This window comes from Lithobates pipiens, unplaced genomic scaffold (assembly GCF_037356315.1).
Source record: "Lithobates pipiens isolate NorthernLeopardFrog02 unplaced genomic scaffold, aLitPip1_a1.2 Scaffold_27, whole genome shotgun sequence".
NCBI classification, from domain to species: domain Eukaryota; kingdom Metazoa; phylum Chordata; class Amphibia; order Anura; family Ranidae; genus Lithobates; species Lithobates pipiens.
This window is the reverse complement of record NW_027507788.1, coordinates 218,087,071-218,102,369: the sequence shown is the minus strand read 5'-3', so window position 1 is coordinate 218,102,369 and position 15,299 is coordinate 218,087,071. Positions and strand designations below refer to the sequence as shown.

Here is a 15,299-nt window from a genome sequence, read left to right as displayed (position 1 = left end):
GCTATAAGAAGGCGCGGTGGCCCGGCAGAAGAACCGAAGAGGGGGAAGAGGCCGGCGGAGAGGAAGAAAGCCGGACTCCTCCGCTAGCAAAAGAGCTACAAGAAGATAGCGGAGGAGTCCGGCGAGAAGACCCCCGAAGACGGAAGACCCCCGGAGCTGTGCAATAAAGTATTTTATCTCGTGTGTTGTGTCTTTTTTTGTACTTTTATTTTACAGGTGAATGGGTAGGGGTACATTGTACCCCATACTCATTTACATAGGGTGGGGGGCCGGTATCCGGGGGCCCCCTTATTAAAGGGGGCTCCCGGATTCCGATAAACCCCTCGCCCACAGACCCCGGCAACCAACGGCCAGGGTTGTCGGGAAGAGGCCCTTGTCCTCATCAACATGGGGACAAGGTGCTTTGGGGTGGGGGGGCCGCACGGCCCCCCCTTCCCCAAGGCACCCCCCCATTTTGAGGGCACGCGGCCTGGTACGGTTTAGGAGGGGGGGGCGCTCGCTCGCCCCCCTTTCCTGGCCGGCCGGGTAGCGTGCTCGGACAAGGGTCTGTTGTGGACTTGGGGGGGACCCCCACGCCGATTTTTTTCGGCGTTGGGGTTCCCCTTTAAGTCCATACCAGGCGGCGGGGCCAGCGACGTCTCCTTCGCGGGCCCCGCCTACCTGGATACCCGCTCGAAATGAGCGGACTTTTCTCCGGGCGGGAAAAGTCCGCTCATTTCAAAAGTACGGTGGACTGGCATACACACGGGCGGATTGTCCGCCGAAATGCGAGTACGACGGACAGTATTTTTCGAAAAATCCGAAATACTTAGTACGCCGGACTGCACGCTGAAAAAGTCAGCTGAAGCCCACACACGAGCGGACTGTCCGCTGAAATGTGTTTCGGCGGACTAAGTAGGCCATACAGTCCGCCCGTGTGTACGCGGCATTAGGATGAGCTTGGGTATGTTATTTGGATTTACCGTATTTATTGGCGTATAACATGCACCTTCAGTTTAAGAGGGAAGTTTTAGGGAAAAAGAAAACACGTAAATTTTAAATAAAAGACTGTGCAGCAAAATAAGGGTCAGTGACCATCAATGCAACCTAATCAGTGCCCATCTGCAGCCCCACCACCGACATGAAGGGCAGCCCCACCACCGACATGAAGGGCAGCCCCACCACCGACATGAAGGGCAGCCCCACCACCGACATGAAGGCAGCCCCACCACCGACATGAAGGGCAGCCCCACCACCGACATGAAGGCAGCCTCACCACCGACATGAAGGCAGCCTCACCACCGACATGAAGGCAGCCCCACCACCGACATGAAGGGCAGCCCCACCACCGACATGAAAGGCAGCCCCACCACCGACATGAAAGGCAGCCCCACCACCGACATGAAAGGCAGCCCCACCACCGACATGAAAGGCAGCCCCACCACCGACATGAAAGGCAGCCCCACCACCGACATGAAAGGCAGCCCCACCACCGACATGAAAGGCAGCCCCACCACCGACATGAAAGGCAGCCCCACCACCGACATGAAAGGCAGCCCCACCACCGACATGAAGGCAGCCCCACCACCGACATGAAGGCAGCCTCACCACCGACATGAAGGCAGCCCCACCACCGACATGAAGGCAGCCCCACCACCGACATGAAGGCAGCCCCACCATTGACATGAACGCAGCCCCACCATTGACATGAACGCAGCCCCACCATTGACATGAAGGCAGCCTCACAAGTGCCATGAATGCAGCCTCACAAGTGCCATGAATGCAGCCTCACAAGTGCCATGAATGCAGCCTCACAAGTGCCATGAATGCAGCCTCACAAGTGCCATGAATGCAGCCCGATCCATGCCTGAAGCCTCAGAGGGGACAGGGAGGGGGGTGGGATGAGCACCAACAGATTACATACAGGAGAACCTCCTGTTTACTCGGCAGCCTCTTTAATACAAAGTCCCGCCTCCTATGATAGACAGAACAGTTGTCCAATACCAGCCCAGGAGACAGAACTTCCTATTACAGAGGCCGCCATGTAAACAGGAGATTCTCCTGTATGTAATCTGACGGCATTCGTCCCGCCCCCTCCCTGCCCCCCCCTGAGGCTGCCAGAACGATAAATATGGTATATATCTGTTGGGGGCCACAAAAGATTGGATATATATATCTCCAAATTACCAGTGGGGCTGCATTAAACCAGAACGCGGGCCGGACTTAGGACATACCTGCAATGCATCATGAGTTGTAGATATACATATATAATTGTTGCCAGGGGTTCCCTAAAACTGAAAAGTTATTTCAAGAGTCCTGTGTTGAAAAAGTTGAGAAAGGCTGGTCTAGCCAATCCTTGGGGAGGCGTGCCCAGATGGTAGATACGTTCCTGTTAAATAGTCAGGAGGAGATGGTCTTCTTTTCCCCTGAGTGGGGATGGAACTGTGAGCTCCAGGGGGCCGCTTGCCCTCTGAGCACTCCTGGGCTAGACTAAGCTGTTGGGGCTACACCTATGGAATGTGTGCTTTGTAAGAGCTTCTTTGCTTGTGCTGAGGCTTTTCATGGTCCCCAGCTGTGAAACTTGCACTTTTTTTTTAGCTTCCTATCACTTGCTCTACATACTACTGCATGGTCCTCAGCTGTGCACCTATAGGCTGTCTATTCTGCTGCTACTACCTCTGTGAATATTATTGCTACTACTAAAAATAGAAATGTCCTTCACTAGCAACGCGTTTCGTTTTGGAGTATCCTGCATCACCCCCAGATCCCCTCCCAGGTTCTACTGCAATAGATCTAAAGAAAAAGACAACCTATAGACTGCTTAATGAGCGGGACTGTATGGAATGTTTGCTATGTGCCTCACTTCCTTGCACTGACTTGGGAAAGAGAGAACCTGTTTAACTCACAGGGGGCCCCTACGGAGGTAGCGCTACATGCACAAGACCACCTGGAGTCATAGAGATGTAACATTTAGTCATATTTCATTCCTCGGGAGCTACAGGTGTTGCATACAGCTGCCCACAGAAAATCAATGGCTGATGCGGGTATAAACTGGTACTTGCATAAACACACGCATGCGCAAACCAACATACAGCCCAGTCTGCCCTCACAGCTTCCCTTGAACAAAGCACTGCGTACACCTTCTCCCCTGGTCAACCAAAATCATGAAAAAAAATAAATAAAATGTAGACAACTTTTATTATGACCGAAATAATTGGCCCAATAAAGGAGATCACTGCTCACCTGTCACATAGATGTCATTCCCCAGTGCTGCGATGCTGTAACCACCTCCCAGGTGATCTGGGAACTCCGCCAGGTACCTCCACTGCCCCGTGTGAGGGTTATAACAGTCCACCGTCACCAGCTCGTCACAGTCCTGGTCGCAGCCGCCGACCATCACCAATATTTCTGCCAGTCCCGTGGACGGCCGTGGCCTCATCCTCTCGCAGGGCAGGTCATGGCGGTCGTACTCTGAAGACTGAAAGGCACGGGCTTCCCCGATGAGCCTCAAGCAAGAGGGGCTGAAGTAGACCAGGGGGTCACTCTCCACGTGGGCCAGCAGGTAGAAGCGGCGGATGAAGGGCAGGCGGACGTGCTGGAAAAGCTCAGGCCAGCGGTGCTGGCGGTGGGGGAGGTCAGCCCTGACCCACCTAAGGATAATCTGATAAGCTGTCTCCTCCTTGTCCACGCACAGGCGGTCATCCATGATATATTCCAGCATCCGTTGCCACGGCAACCGTTCCACTTCCCGGGCCTGGGCCAGCTGTGGCATGTGGGCCAGGATGAAGCGCTTGGTGCTCTCGGCCAGGCCCCGGCAGGCGTAGGCCTCAGCGAAGTCCTGAATCTCCAGACAGTTGCTGACATCCAGTTGACGCTCAAGATAGGCACAACAGGCCTCCTTCACTGAAGGAAACTGGAAGAGGTCCGCAGCCTGCAGGAGGGGCTCCACATTCTCTTGAGTGACAGTCACCCGGCCAGTGTAGCAGAAATCCACCAGCAGACCCAAGATGGGCCCAGTGACCTGATGCAGCTCCACCCGTTCAGCCTGGCTCTCCCGCAGCCTCCCAGCAAACATGGCACGGAAGTAGTTGCTGGCGGCGGCCAAAACAGTACGATGGCATGGGAAGTCTTGCCCTCCAGCGCTTACAGTCATGTCAAAGAACTTGTGCTCAGCCCTCAGTTCATTGATACCTCGCAGGAGGTGGAGGGCATGTGAGGAGTCATAAAAGGGCAGAGAGGAGTCAGGAGAAGGCGGGGAGATGGAGAGAGACTGATCCATGATGAGTACCCAAACGCAAGAGTCAGCGGAGGATCATCTGTGGAAGACAAAAAAAAGAAGGAGTTAACCATAGGCGGCATTGGAAAAAAGGAGCATATTCTTATTTATCAAAGCATCTGAAATTAGAACCATTTGTGTTGCCCTTAGTACAGCCCGAGATCAGCGTAAGGACAGGTGGAAAATGTGAGAGGTGTTCAGATTTCTGATTCTGTGCATGGACATTTCAAGAAGAACCAACGTTCCATGGCAGCAAGGAAGATTCTCATTATCTGCGTTGGGCAACAAAAACAATTCTATTAGGACAAAGTATACAATCTCTGTCTAGGATGTGGAAATCCTCCTCTTGGCCCACCTTACTATTGGCTGACTATCTATCTTGGCATTGACATCTCAAGGAGGAACTGTGGTTGCCCATAAAACCATATTCAATCTTTCAATGTCCTGAGGCACCAAGAAAGATTTTCATTATATGCTTTGGACAACAAAAATTTTCCTTCAGGACGAGGAATGTCCTCCTGTCTAGGATATGGAACAATTCCTCTCGTCTCACCTAACTATAGGCTGACTGGCTACCTCGGCATTGACATCTCAAGGAGGAACCGTTGTGGTTGCACCATAACACCAAATTAAGTCTTTCACCTTTTTAAGGCAGCAAGGAAGATTCTCATTATCTGCTTTAGGCAACACAAATTTTCCTTCAGGACAAGGAATGGAATATGGAACTACTCCTCTTGGCCAACCTTCCTCTGGGCTGATTAGCTATCTTGGCATAGACATCTGAAGGAGGAACCGTTGTAGTTGCCAATAAAACCAAATTCAACCTTTCAGTGTTCTAAGGCAGCAAGGAAGATTCTCATTATCTGCTTGGGGCAACGAAAACTTTCTTTCAGGACAGGGTACGGAACACGTGTCTAGGATGTGGAGCAACTCCTCTTTATCTACCTTACTATGGGCTGAATAGCTATGTTGGCTGGGCATCTCCATGTTTCTCCATCATAAAGTTAAATACTCCATAATCAGATTGCATCTGCTCTATACATCAATGGTTCTGGGTGGACAGTTGGCCACAGCAGCATAAAGGAATTTTTCCACTATCCCAAAAAGAGGAATAAACCCTGTGTTTTTGGATGCGTGTTGATGTATAAAGACATTCCCTTTAGAAAAACTCAGCCAGCCGTTCATAGTGCCGTTATAAATCGATAGTCTTTATCAAGCCTTAACATAAGTCTTCTATTGCATCTCATCATGAGTCAAATAAAATCCACTGCTCAAGCCCCGAGGAAGGGGGGGGGAGGCCTTTCCCTCCGAAATGTGTTGGCTGTATTTGATGTTCTTTTTGACCAATAAACATTTAAAAAAAAAAAAGACCTCTGAGTTATATGAGCTTTTGTACTAGGCGCTCCTCAATACCCACCCCAGAGTTTATTCCCTGTATGAAACCATGCTGTTCTATATGTAAATGTTTAAAATGTTCCCTCTAGTCATAATTTGTGTAGCTGGTAGAGTGACCGGCCTTCCCGACTCCTTTGAGTAGGGATGAGCTTGGGTTTAATTTGAACCCAGAAGTTCATAGTTGGTTAAGTTAAAGAAGGACACCAGTCCATCTAGTTCAACCTGTGTAGGTGGGTGTGAGCATCTATGTCTCGGCCAGTGAGCTGTGGGTGGGGGATTTTCCACTCTACAGCTGATATACACAAAGGGGTGGGGATTCATATAACATCGTTGACCTAATTTGACCACAAAACCATTTTAAAACAAGGACATTGTTTTGAATATGACCATGTTGGCAAATTAGGTCAATGATGTCATGAGAATCCCAACCCCTTTATGTACACTGGCTGCAGGGTGGGAAATCCCCCCACCAGCAGCTCATTGGCCTACCAATAACAGCTCATTTCTGGGTTTGAACGAAACTCAAGCCCAAACCCAAGCTCAGCATTATTGTTCAGCTCAGTAGGTTGAGTCAGACCCAGGGCTTCGTGGGGTCAGACCCAGGGCTTCGAAGGGTCAGACCCAGGGCTTCGAAGGGTCAGACCCAGGGCTTCGTAGGGTCAGACCCAGGGCTTCGTAGGGTCAGACCCAGGGCTTCGTAGGGTCAGACCCAGGGCTTCGTAGGGTCAGACCCAGGGCTTCGTAGGGTCAGACCCAGGGCTTCGTAGGGTCAGACCCAGGGCTGCGTAGGGTCAGACCCAGGGCTGCGTAGGGTCAGACCCAGGGCTGCGTAGGGTCAGACCCAGGGCTGCGTAGGGTCAGACCCAGGGCTGCGTAGGGTCAGACCCAGGGCTGCGTAGGGTCAGACCCAGGGCTTCGTAGGGTCAGACCCAGGGCTGCGTAGGGTCAGACCCAGGGCTGCGTAGGGTCAGACCCAGGGCTTCGTTGCGTCAGACCCAGGGCTTTTTTTCCTCAGAGAAAAAGTGCAGGAACTCCTGCCTTCTGAGTCAGCCTTCGTTTCTGCCCCCTACCATCCTCTGAGCAATGTCCCTTGGTTCCACCTCTTACCTCCCAGTACCGGCCCTTTTAGAGATTACAGAACCAAGTATCCTTTTGTGCTACTAAGTGATTTGCACAGAATTTGTTAATGATAGATAGACAGTAAAATCCCCTGCTGTGAGCGACAATAGACCCCACCCCAGCAACAGTGTACCTCCCAAAAACAATAGGCCTCCCTCAGCAACAATAGATCTCCCATGCAACAATAGACTTTCTCCCCCCCCCCCCCCCCCCCAGCAACAATGCCCCTACAGGCAACAAAAAAACACCCAAGCAACACAACAGATGTACCAGCAGCCATCATCAATAGATCTCCCTCTCAACAGTAGATCCCCCCAACAATAATTGACCCACCACCATCAACATAAACCTACCCAGCAACAATAGACCCCCATGCAAAAATATATCCCTACTAGCAACAATAGATCCTCCAGCACACGCCAGCACTCCTTTCCATTACATACATTGCTGGAGGTGTCAGAACTGCGTTCCCCTGCTCTCCAACAGAATAAAAGCCCTGGTTAGATCTAACCTGTAGGCTTGTTGTGGGGATTTCCCACCCCACAGCTGATATAGACAAAGGGGTGGCCATTTTAGGACAAGGACCTTCTGGCCAAATTGGGTCAATGATGTCATAAGAATTCCCAACCCCTCTGTGTACATCAGCTGCTTGGTGGGGGAATACCCTGCCTGCAGCTCATTGGCCCAGCAATGACAGCCAACTTCTGGGTTCAAACCAAACTCAAGCCGGAAACGAAGTTCAGTCACTACTGTTCAGCTCAGTAAGTTCTATAAAGAGCCTTCTGAGCTTGGTTGTGTCAGACCTGACCCATAGGCGTGCACCGAAAGTGCAGTATCACTAACCTGAAGACAGAGGCGTCCTTAAAAGATGGCTGCAGCCATGTGCATGAACTGTACATTTACAGGCTACATATAGAAACAAGGTTTTAAAACATTAACAACCATGGACAAAAGTCATTGTTCAAAGCTGGTCGTATTGACAAAACGTATAAAGACCAAAGCTCTGCTTTTTTTTAAACATGCCACAACTTTGGGTGTATAACTGTAGATGACCCTTAAAAAAAGGAGCCTGTCGTAATATTCGGAGGATGACATTTATGACCACCTTCTTAGCTGTCTCTGACGTTAATGTCTTTTGAGTCACCGACCAGAAACAAGCATATGAGTCAGATAAGTAAGAGCGAGGTCAGCACTCCTAATCTTGGGTCACATGACGCACGGCATTGAAGTCCAATGGATTAACATGACCAGTAGAAGTCTAGCATAGCATCCCTATAAATACAAAAATTGTGCCAGATCACCTTGAAAACACAAATCCAACAGCAAAGCAGCTCTGGGCTTATTTATTTATTTATTTAGACAGTGCTGGTCAACTTGGTAGATATGGGGGCCTCCACTGTGGTCCTTGGCATCACCAAGGCATCCTGCTCATAACATTCAAACCCAAGTCTGTTAATTAGATACAAATACAGTTAGGTCCAGAAGCGGCTCTCTAATTAGGCAAATTAGGCGATCGCCTAAGCCCCCCCAGTCACAGGGGCCTCGTGGCCCCCTAATTTGCCTGTGATCAATCACTGATGCTGTCAAGTGCGGGGAGTGGGACAGTAGAGTCCTCTAGGTCAGTGGTCATCAACCCTGTCCTCAGGGCCCACTAACAGGCCAGGTCTTATGTATTACCTTGGGGAGATGCAGACTAGAATACTGCAATCATTTAGCAGCAAATGATATCACCTGTGATGTATTTCAGTTATCTTGCAAACCTGGTCTGTTAGTGGGCCCTGAGGACAGGGTTGATGACCACTGCTCTAGGTGGTGGCAGCGGTTGGATGACAGCACCCAGCTCCAATGCATGCGGGCTGCATGTGCATGTGGGAACCACAGCTGCTCACTCAACCTCTCTGCACCTGCCTCCTTTTTTCCCATTATGGGTGTGATTGGGGCCTCATGTGTATGTTTAGCCTAAGGCCTCACAAAACCTAGAGCCGCCTCTGGTTAGGTCCATATATATTTGGACACAGGCACAATTTTCGTTTTTTTCAGGTATTTACCAAACCCTCAGGTTCAATTTGAGGGTATGTACATCCAAATCGGAGAAAAGGTTTAGGAATTACAGCTATTAAATCGGTTGTATAGTTACATTTTTAACTTTGACCTACAGGTAAGCCTATAATAAGGCCTATAATGAGGCTTACCTGTAGGTAAAAAAAAATATCTCCTAAACCTGTACGGTTTAGGAGATATTCTCCTCGCAACAAGACGCTGACTTCAGCGACGCATGCGTACCGGGGATTCTCGGCTGAAAGTCCGGCAGACACCAGACCCTGCAGGGAAGAAAACTCCCGCGCATGCCGATATCGCGGCTCCGGCCACTCACAGAGTTGGAGCCGCGATATCCAGAAGACGCGCCGAGGGAACATGTCAGCTCCCTCGGCGTGGACCGAGTGAGATGCCGGCGACTCGTTCTAAGGTAAGCATTTCATAATGAGCTAGTATGCAGTGAATACTAGCTCATTATGCCTTTTCCCTTACAGGTGTAAAAAAAAAAAAAAAGTCAGCAGGTTTACTCCTACTTTAACCACTTCCCGACCAGCGCACGACGATGTACGTCGACAGAATGGCACGGGCAGGCATATTGGCGTACAGGTACGTCCAATATTCAATGCCGCCCTGCCATCGGGAGCGCGCCGCTGGTGGCGCGCTCCCGCGCTGGTCGGGACCCCTGTGAGTCCGGTCGCGGGACCCGATCGCCGCGGGCATCCCCGCGATCGTCTCACGGAGCGGCCGAATGGAGGAAATGCCGAGTAAACAGCATTTCTCCATTCTGCCTAGCAACTAGTGACGCTGATCTCTGCTCTATGTGATTGGAGCAGAGATCAGTGTTCACTAAATGAAAGCCCAACCCCCCCACAGCTAGTAACACACCCCTAGGAACAATTAACCCCTACACTGCCACTCTATGGTTAACCCCTTCACTGCCAGTGTCATTTACACAGGAATCACTGCATTTATATAGCACTGATTGCTGCATAAATGACAATGGTCCCAAAAATGTGTCAAAAATGTCCGATGGGTCCCCCACAATGTCGCAGTCACAATAAAAATCGCTGATCGCCGCCATTACTAGTAAAAAAATAAAAATAAAAAAATATTATTAAAAATGCTATAAAACTATCCCTATTTTGTAAACGCTATAACTTTTGCGCAAACCAATCAATAATCGCTTATTGTGATTTGTTTTACCAAAAATATGTAGAAGAATACGTATCGGCCTAAACTGAGGGAAAAAAATGTTTGTTTTTTTTTATATATTTTTGGGGGATATTTATTATAACAAAAAGTAAAAAATAATGCGTTTTTTTCAAAATTGTCGCTCTATTTTTGTTTATAGCGCAAAAAATAAAAACCGCAGGGGTGATCAAATACCACCAAAAGAAAGCTCTATTTGTGGGAAAAAAAGGACGTCAATTTTGTTTGGGAGCCACGTCGCACGACCGCGCAATTGTCAGTTAAATCGACACAGTGCCGAATCGCAAAAAGTGGTCTGGTCTTTGACCAGCAAATTGGTCCGGTCTGAAAGTGGTTAATAGCCACTCCCTTTTTTAAGGGATCAAAAGTAATTGGATAATTGAATGAAAAGCTGGTTCATGACCAGGTGTGGGCTACTCCTTTGTTATTTCTTAATCGATTAAACAGGTAAAAAGGTAAAACCGTCTGGAGGTGATTCTAAGTGTGGCATTTGCATTTGGAATCTATTGCTGTGAACCTACATCATGTATTCAAAAGGAGCTGTCCATGCAAGTGAAACAGGCCATTGTGAGGCTTCAAAAACTAAAAAAAATCTACCGGGGAGATAGCAGCAACATTAGGAGTGGCCAAATCAACTGTTTGGTACATTCTGAGGAAAGAAGAACGCACTCGTGAGCTCAGCAACATAAAAAGGCCTGGACGTCCACAGAGGACACCAGTGGTGGATGATCGCAGGATCTTCTCCATGGTAAAGAAAAACTCATTCAGAACATCCAGACAAGTGAAGGACACTCTCTAGTAGGTGGGTGTATCATTGTCAAAGTCTACAATCAAGAGAAGACTTCACAAGAGCAAATACAGAGGGTCCACCACAAGGTGCAAACCATTCATAAGCCCGAAGAATAGAAAAGACAGATTAGACTTTGCAAAAAAAAAATCTAAAAAAAGCCAGAGCCGTTCTGGAGAAGCATTCTTTGGACAGATGAAGCTAAGATTAATCTGTACCAGAATGACAGGAAGAAAAAATGTGGAGAAGGCTTGGAACATGATCCAAAGTCACATGGTGGAGCTTGCAGTGTGTGATGGCATGGGCATGCCTGGCTTTCAGTGGCATGGGGTCATTGGTGGTTATTGATGATGTGACAGAAGACAGAAGCAGCCGGATGAATTCTGTAGTGTTTAGAGATATACTGTCAGCCCAGATTCAGCCAATGATTGGACGGCGCTTCACAGAACTGATGGACAATGATCCGAAACACACTGCAAAAGCAACCCAGGAGCTTTTAAAGGAAAAGAAGAGGAATATTCTGCAATGGCCGAGTCAATCACCTGATCTCAACCCAACTGAGCATTTCACTTGCTGAAGACAAAACTAAAGGCAGAAAGAGCCACAAAACGAAGAACAACTGAAGACAGCTGCAGTTAGAGCCGGGTGAAGCATCGGAAAGGAGGAAAGCCAGTCTTTGGTGAAGTCCATGGGTTCCAGACTTCAGGCACTCATTGCCAGTAAAGGATCCTCAACAAAATATTAACAAACAAACATTTTATTTATCATTATATTCATTTGTCCAATTGCATTTGAGCCCCTAAAAATGGGAGGGACTGTGTATAAAAATGGCTGCAGTTCCGAAAATTTGTACTTGATATTTATGTTCAACCCCTTGAAGTAAAGCTGAAAGTCTGAACTTCAAATTCATTTGGATTGTTTCATTTTATTCTGGTGGCGTACAGAGCCAAAAGTATGCCTGTGCCCACATATATATGGACCCAACTGTATATCCCTGCGGTGCCCACCTACCCCCCTCCACTGCAAAAGTGCTTGTTCAATCAAGGAGTGCTACAATTAAGAGAAATACTTACCTTATTCTGCACTCCAGTATCTTCCGTTTCCTCCCTCCCCCGCGGCGGCCAATTTTGACCCTTCTCTTTTTGGCTAATCAGAAAATTGGTCTCAGACCTGCTTCTGATTGGCCGGATTGAGGATCAGTGTTTCCATAGCGAATATTCATTCGCTGTTGTAAACACCTGGATGGGCTTGTGGCGCAATGCTCTGCGCCACGAGCCCATCCTATTTTGAAGCCTATTAGAGCCTCTGGCTCTAATCAGGTGCTTCAAAAACACACCCCCCTCATAGAAATTCATGCGCCCGCCATCCTGAAAGGGGCCGGACGCATGAATAGGGGGGGTGGCGGTGTTCTGTCAAAATAGCAGCCGTGGATAGAGCATGGGGGGTTGTGGCCGTGGATAGAGGGGGCGGAGCTCAGGCCCCCCCTAATGGATGGTGCCGCCGCTGCTTCCAGCATTTGTAATGCTACAGGAGACTGTCCGAGACTTTAGACCTAATTATAGGAGAGATGGTCAGAGATGAGCTACAGGTGTGACTGGACACTGAAGGCATGCTATAAGAGACCGGTACTACGATACACGAGACTGCTAGAGATCCCTGATATTACAGCTAGACATGGGCGGTTCGTTTCGTTCTGATCCAAAATTCAGACAAAGTTTTCTCATTATTCTGAAAATTCGGATGTATCTGAATTTCCAAAATTACAATAGTGACGAATTTGAAATAACGTAACAAAATTTTAGATGAAATTAGAATTTTTTAGCGAATCTAGTTTAAATTTGAATTTCCAAAGAGAATAAAATAGAATAAACAATAAAGGAAAAGAATAGAATAGACTAGAAATTAAAAGAATAGAATATAAGATAGAAATAAAATGAATAGAATAAAAACAAAGAAAAGAATAAAATAAAACGAATACAACCATCTTCTAAAATTCGAAAAGAATAAAAAGAAGAATAGAAAAAAAAAGAAAAGAATAGAATAGAAAAAAAATTGAATAAAATATAAAGAATATAACTTTCTTTCGAAATTCAAAATTCAAATAGAATAAATTCAATAGAATAGAAAGAGAATACAACCATCTTCCGAAATTTGAATAGAAAATAGAATAATAGAATAGGGAATAGAAAGAATAGAATGAAATGGAAAAGCAATAGAATAAAAAGAATATAACAATATAACAATTTTCTGAAATTCGAATTCCGAACAGAATAGAAAAGAATAGAATAGAAAAGAAAAGAATATAATACAAAAAAATGCTGAATGGAATAAAAAGAATATAACCATCTTCCAAAGTTTGAATTTCGAACAGAATAAATTAGATTTCCACCGGAATTCGAATCGATTCGAATATTCAAAATTTGGTCGAATTGAACGCAATTCAACCAACTTCGGAGAATGCAAATCGATTGGAATTTGAATAAATGAAACAAATTACGAAAATTAATGTAACTAATTTATGTGAAGAACAAATCGAAGCAATTTTTTTCATTCTGCACATGTCTAAATACAGCTTTGTTCACAAGTCAACTGTCTCTCACTCCCAGCTGCTAATACTTGGGGGGGCTACACACTGCCAAAGCTACATATAAGATATATGTAATGCCACAGAAGATGGTCAGAGACTACAGGGACATGCTACATGGTCAGAGACATGCTACATGTGTGGTTGGAGACTGACGGCGTCCTATAAGAGACAGTCAGAGATTGGCAACATGAGACTGTTACAGATCTCTGCCATTACAGCTTGTTTACTAGTCAACGCTCTCACTCCCAGATGCTGATGGGGGGGCTACACACTGCCAGAGAGCTACATATAAAGATACTGTATATGTAATGAAACAGAAGACTGTTAGACATTACAGGGACATGCTTAGGGTTGCCACCTTTTCTTCAAGCCAAACCCGGACACTTTAGTGGCACGCAGGCATATATATATATATTTTTTTTATTATACACCACAGGATTGTAACAGACCTGGGACACCTTTTGGGTGCTCCAAAGAAAATAGTAATGCTGCGCACATAGTGCCCACCCTCCTGTCAAGCCTCGTTTCAAGACACATTCCTGTCTGAATAATGTGTGTCCCGATATCTCAGTGTGAAGTGCTGCTACTAATGCTGCCCAGCTCTGCCCTATTGTTGTGCACAGATGACTCACCTGCAGACCCTGTGTTTATATGTACATTACCGGCATTTATATGTAAATAGGGGCGGCAGGCGGCATTGATATGTATATCATGCCCATCTGAGGTCATATCCACAGTAGTCTCTAGCAACCAATCAACAAGCAGAAATCATGCGCTTTAACCTCTAGTAACTAATCAGTGAGCCGTAATGTGTGCCGTAACCTCTAGCAACCAGTCAGTGAGCGGTAATGATACACTGTAACCTCTGGCAACCAGTCAGTGAGCGGTAATGATACACTGTAACCCCTAGCAACCAGTCAGTGAGCGGTAATGATACACTGTAACCTCTAGTAACTAATCAGTGAGCCATAATGTGTGCTGTAACCTCTAGCAACCAGTCAGTGAGCAGTAATGATACACTGTAACCTCTGGCAACCTGTCAGTGAGCGGTAATGATAAACTGTAACCTCTGGCAACCAGTCAGTGAGGGTTAATGATACACTGTAACCTCTAGCAACCAGTCAGTGAGCGGTAATGATACACTGTAACCTCTAGTAACTAATCAGTGAGCTGTAATGTGTGCTGTAACCTCTAGCAACCAGTCAGTGAGCAATAATGATACACTGTAACCTCTGGCAACCAGTCAGTGAGCGGTAATGATAAACTGTAACCTCTGGCAATCTGTCAGTGAGCGGTAATGATACACTGTAACCTCTGGCAACCAATCGCAATAACTGCCTGATCTGATTAAGTAAACTGATTTTTAGTCTAGCTGCTATTTATTGTATGTCTCCGAGCAGGTGGAGAGCAAAACTGCATGCCCCCCCCCCCCCCCAAGAAAAGTTTTGCCCAGGGTCCAATCAATATTAAAGACGGCCCTGCAAAAACAAGACCCAGAAATGATCTGCGTCCAAAGCCACAACTACGCTCAAAGCCAATAACTGCCACTGATCTCTGCGTCCAAAGCCACAACTACGCTCAAAGCCAATAACTGCCACTGATCTCTGCGTCCAAAGCCACAACTACGCTCAAAGCCCATAACTGCCACTGATCTCTGCCGTCCAAAGCCACAACTACGTTCAGAGCCAATAACTGCCACTGATCTCTGCGTCCAAAAGCCACAACTACGCTCAAAGCCCATAACTGCCACTGATCTCTGCGTCCAAAGCCACAACTACGTTCAAAGCCAACAATTGCACTAATTTCTGCATTCAAAACCACAGCATGCACTCTACAAATACAGATGGTGGCCTATTTTGGGCCCCCTCCCCCCCCCCGGGGCCCGGAGACAGCGTACTGACCTGCCAGTT

At 47.2% G+C, this 15,299-nt stretch overlaps 1 protein-coding gene across 1 annotated transcript in view; it reads right to left on the bottom strand.

The window, feature by feature from the left end:
- Positions 1–15,299, bottom strand: part of KLHL21 (kelch like family member 21) — an 89,231-nt gene that overhangs the window by 39,757 nt on the left and 34,175 nt on the right. The window contains exon 2 of the mRNA XM_077458261.1: positions 3,223–4,295. Coding sequence (XP_077314387.1) covers positions 3,223–4,258 — 1,036 coding nt within the window. The 5' untranslated portion in view covers positions 4,259–4,295. The remainder of the gene's footprint in view (positions 1–3,222; positions 4,296–15,299) is intronic.